Source organism: Orycteropus afer, unplaced genomic scaffold, assembly GCF_000298275.1.
Source record: "Orycteropus afer afer isolate SDZICR_OR568_19922 unplaced genomic scaffold, OryAfe1.0 scaffold00726, whole genome shotgun sequence".
In the NCBI taxonomy this organism is placed as follows: domain Eukaryota; kingdom Metazoa; phylum Chordata; class Mammalia; order Tubulidentata; family Orycteropodidae; genus Orycteropus; species Orycteropus afer.
The window spans coordinates 467,051-468,468 of record NW_006922313.1 but is presented as its reverse complement, the minus strand read 5'-3'; the positions used below and the strand labels follow the sequence as shown (position 1 = coordinate 468,468).

Below are 1,418 nucleotides of genomic sequence, written 5' to 3'. Positions count from 1 at the left end.
AAGGGGCCTGAGGAAAACATTGAAGGGTGCGGAAGACTGTCAGGAGCCTGAGGGATGGGGCGGGAGAAGGGGCCAGTGAGGAGCCTGAGGGAACAGTCCAGCTTCAAAGACTGAGAAGGAAATGGGGGGGATGGGAGGGGCCTGGGGACAGTGAGTGACTCAGGGGGATAGTGAGGGACAAGGGGCACAGAGAGGAATCTGGGGACAGTGAGTGACTCATGGAGGCAGTAAGTGACCTGGAGGTCTTATCTGACCACAGTTAGGGATACGCACATTCCCCCTCATTTCTTATCTGGGGAAACTGAGGCCCAGAGGAGGCAGTGGCTTGTCTGATAGCAGAATTGGGCCCACATGAGACCTGCCCATTAGGCGACAGAGCCAGGAATGTGGGGGCAGGTGTCTGGGGACCGGGAGTCAGACACTTGAGTCGCTTGGCTTGGAATGAACTCTGGGCAAGGGTGGGCACAGGGGGAGATGGGCCTGGACTTCCTGGTTCCCTTTGGGGCACAGGAGGCTGGGCCTAGGCTCTCCTGGCCGCCAGTTTGGGGGCAGCGGCTGAAGCGACTTACCTTGGCGAGGGGCCCCAGAGGTCAGCACAGGGGCCCTGGTGGACTTGGCCTGCTTGGGTGGCCGAGGGGTCTTCTTGCGGGAGCCACCACTGTTCTGGGGGGTCCCAGCCGGGCGGGGGGCTGGAGAAGGAGAAGGCCATGAGCCCAGGAACTCAGGCTGGCGTCTGCCAGGGGGCTAGGCTACATTTTCTCAGGGTCCAGGTATAGCACGGAGGGTCTTTGTGATGGGCCCAGAACTGAAAGGACACCGCCCACAGTGAGGCCGCAGGTCCCAGGGCAGGGGGCTCACCAGGAGTTGCGGGGGGCACCTCGGACTCCAGGCTGAACTCCCTGGCCAGCGCTGGCCACGGATCCCCATCCAGGAGGGAGGCTGACCCGTCCCTGGAATTCCCTGCCACCCGCTGGCCTGTGGAGAGAAAGGAGCTGTGAGGGGTGGGGGCAGGGCAGCAGAGGGGGCCCAGAGCCCTGGGGGAGGGGCAGGGGCTGGGACGCCCCACAGCTGGCCCTCAAGGGCTCCGAAGCTGGCACTTGTGAGTGGGGTCCCTGAGGGTTTAGAGGCTTTAGAGGTTGGGGTCTGGACTCCTGGACCGTCAGAGTTCCTCGGGCTGAGGGTCTGCAGGTCGTCCCTGAAGGAGCGAGAGGCAGCTTGCCCCGAACAGCAGGCCAGGCGCCTCTCAGCTGCATAGATGGTGCCCGGGGCCAAGGACTCCTCACTTGCAGACAATGCCCAGGGTTGGGAACCTTTCACCTGGCACACGACCCCCGGGCCAGGGACCCTCACCCGGCACACACCCCTGGGCAGGGACCCTCACCCGGCAGACACCCCTGGGCAGGGACCCTCACCCGGCA

The 1,418-nt window shown here is 64.2% G+C and overlaps 1 protein-coding gene across 1 annotated transcript in view; it reads right to left on the bottom strand.

The window, feature by feature from the left end:
- SSC5D (scavenger receptor cysteine rich family member with 5 domains) overlaps positions 1-1,418 on the bottom strand; it is a 35,125-nt gene that overhangs the window by 32,158 nt on the left and 1,549 nt on the right. Inside the window, exons 4-5 of the mRNA XM_007957300.1 lie at positions 859-989; positions 570-689 (exon numbers count right to left, since the gene is read on the bottom strand). Of these exons, the coding sequence (XP_007955491.1) occupies positions 570-689; positions 859-989 (251 nt within the window). The remainder of the gene's footprint in view (positions 1-569; positions 690-858; positions 990-1,418) is intronic.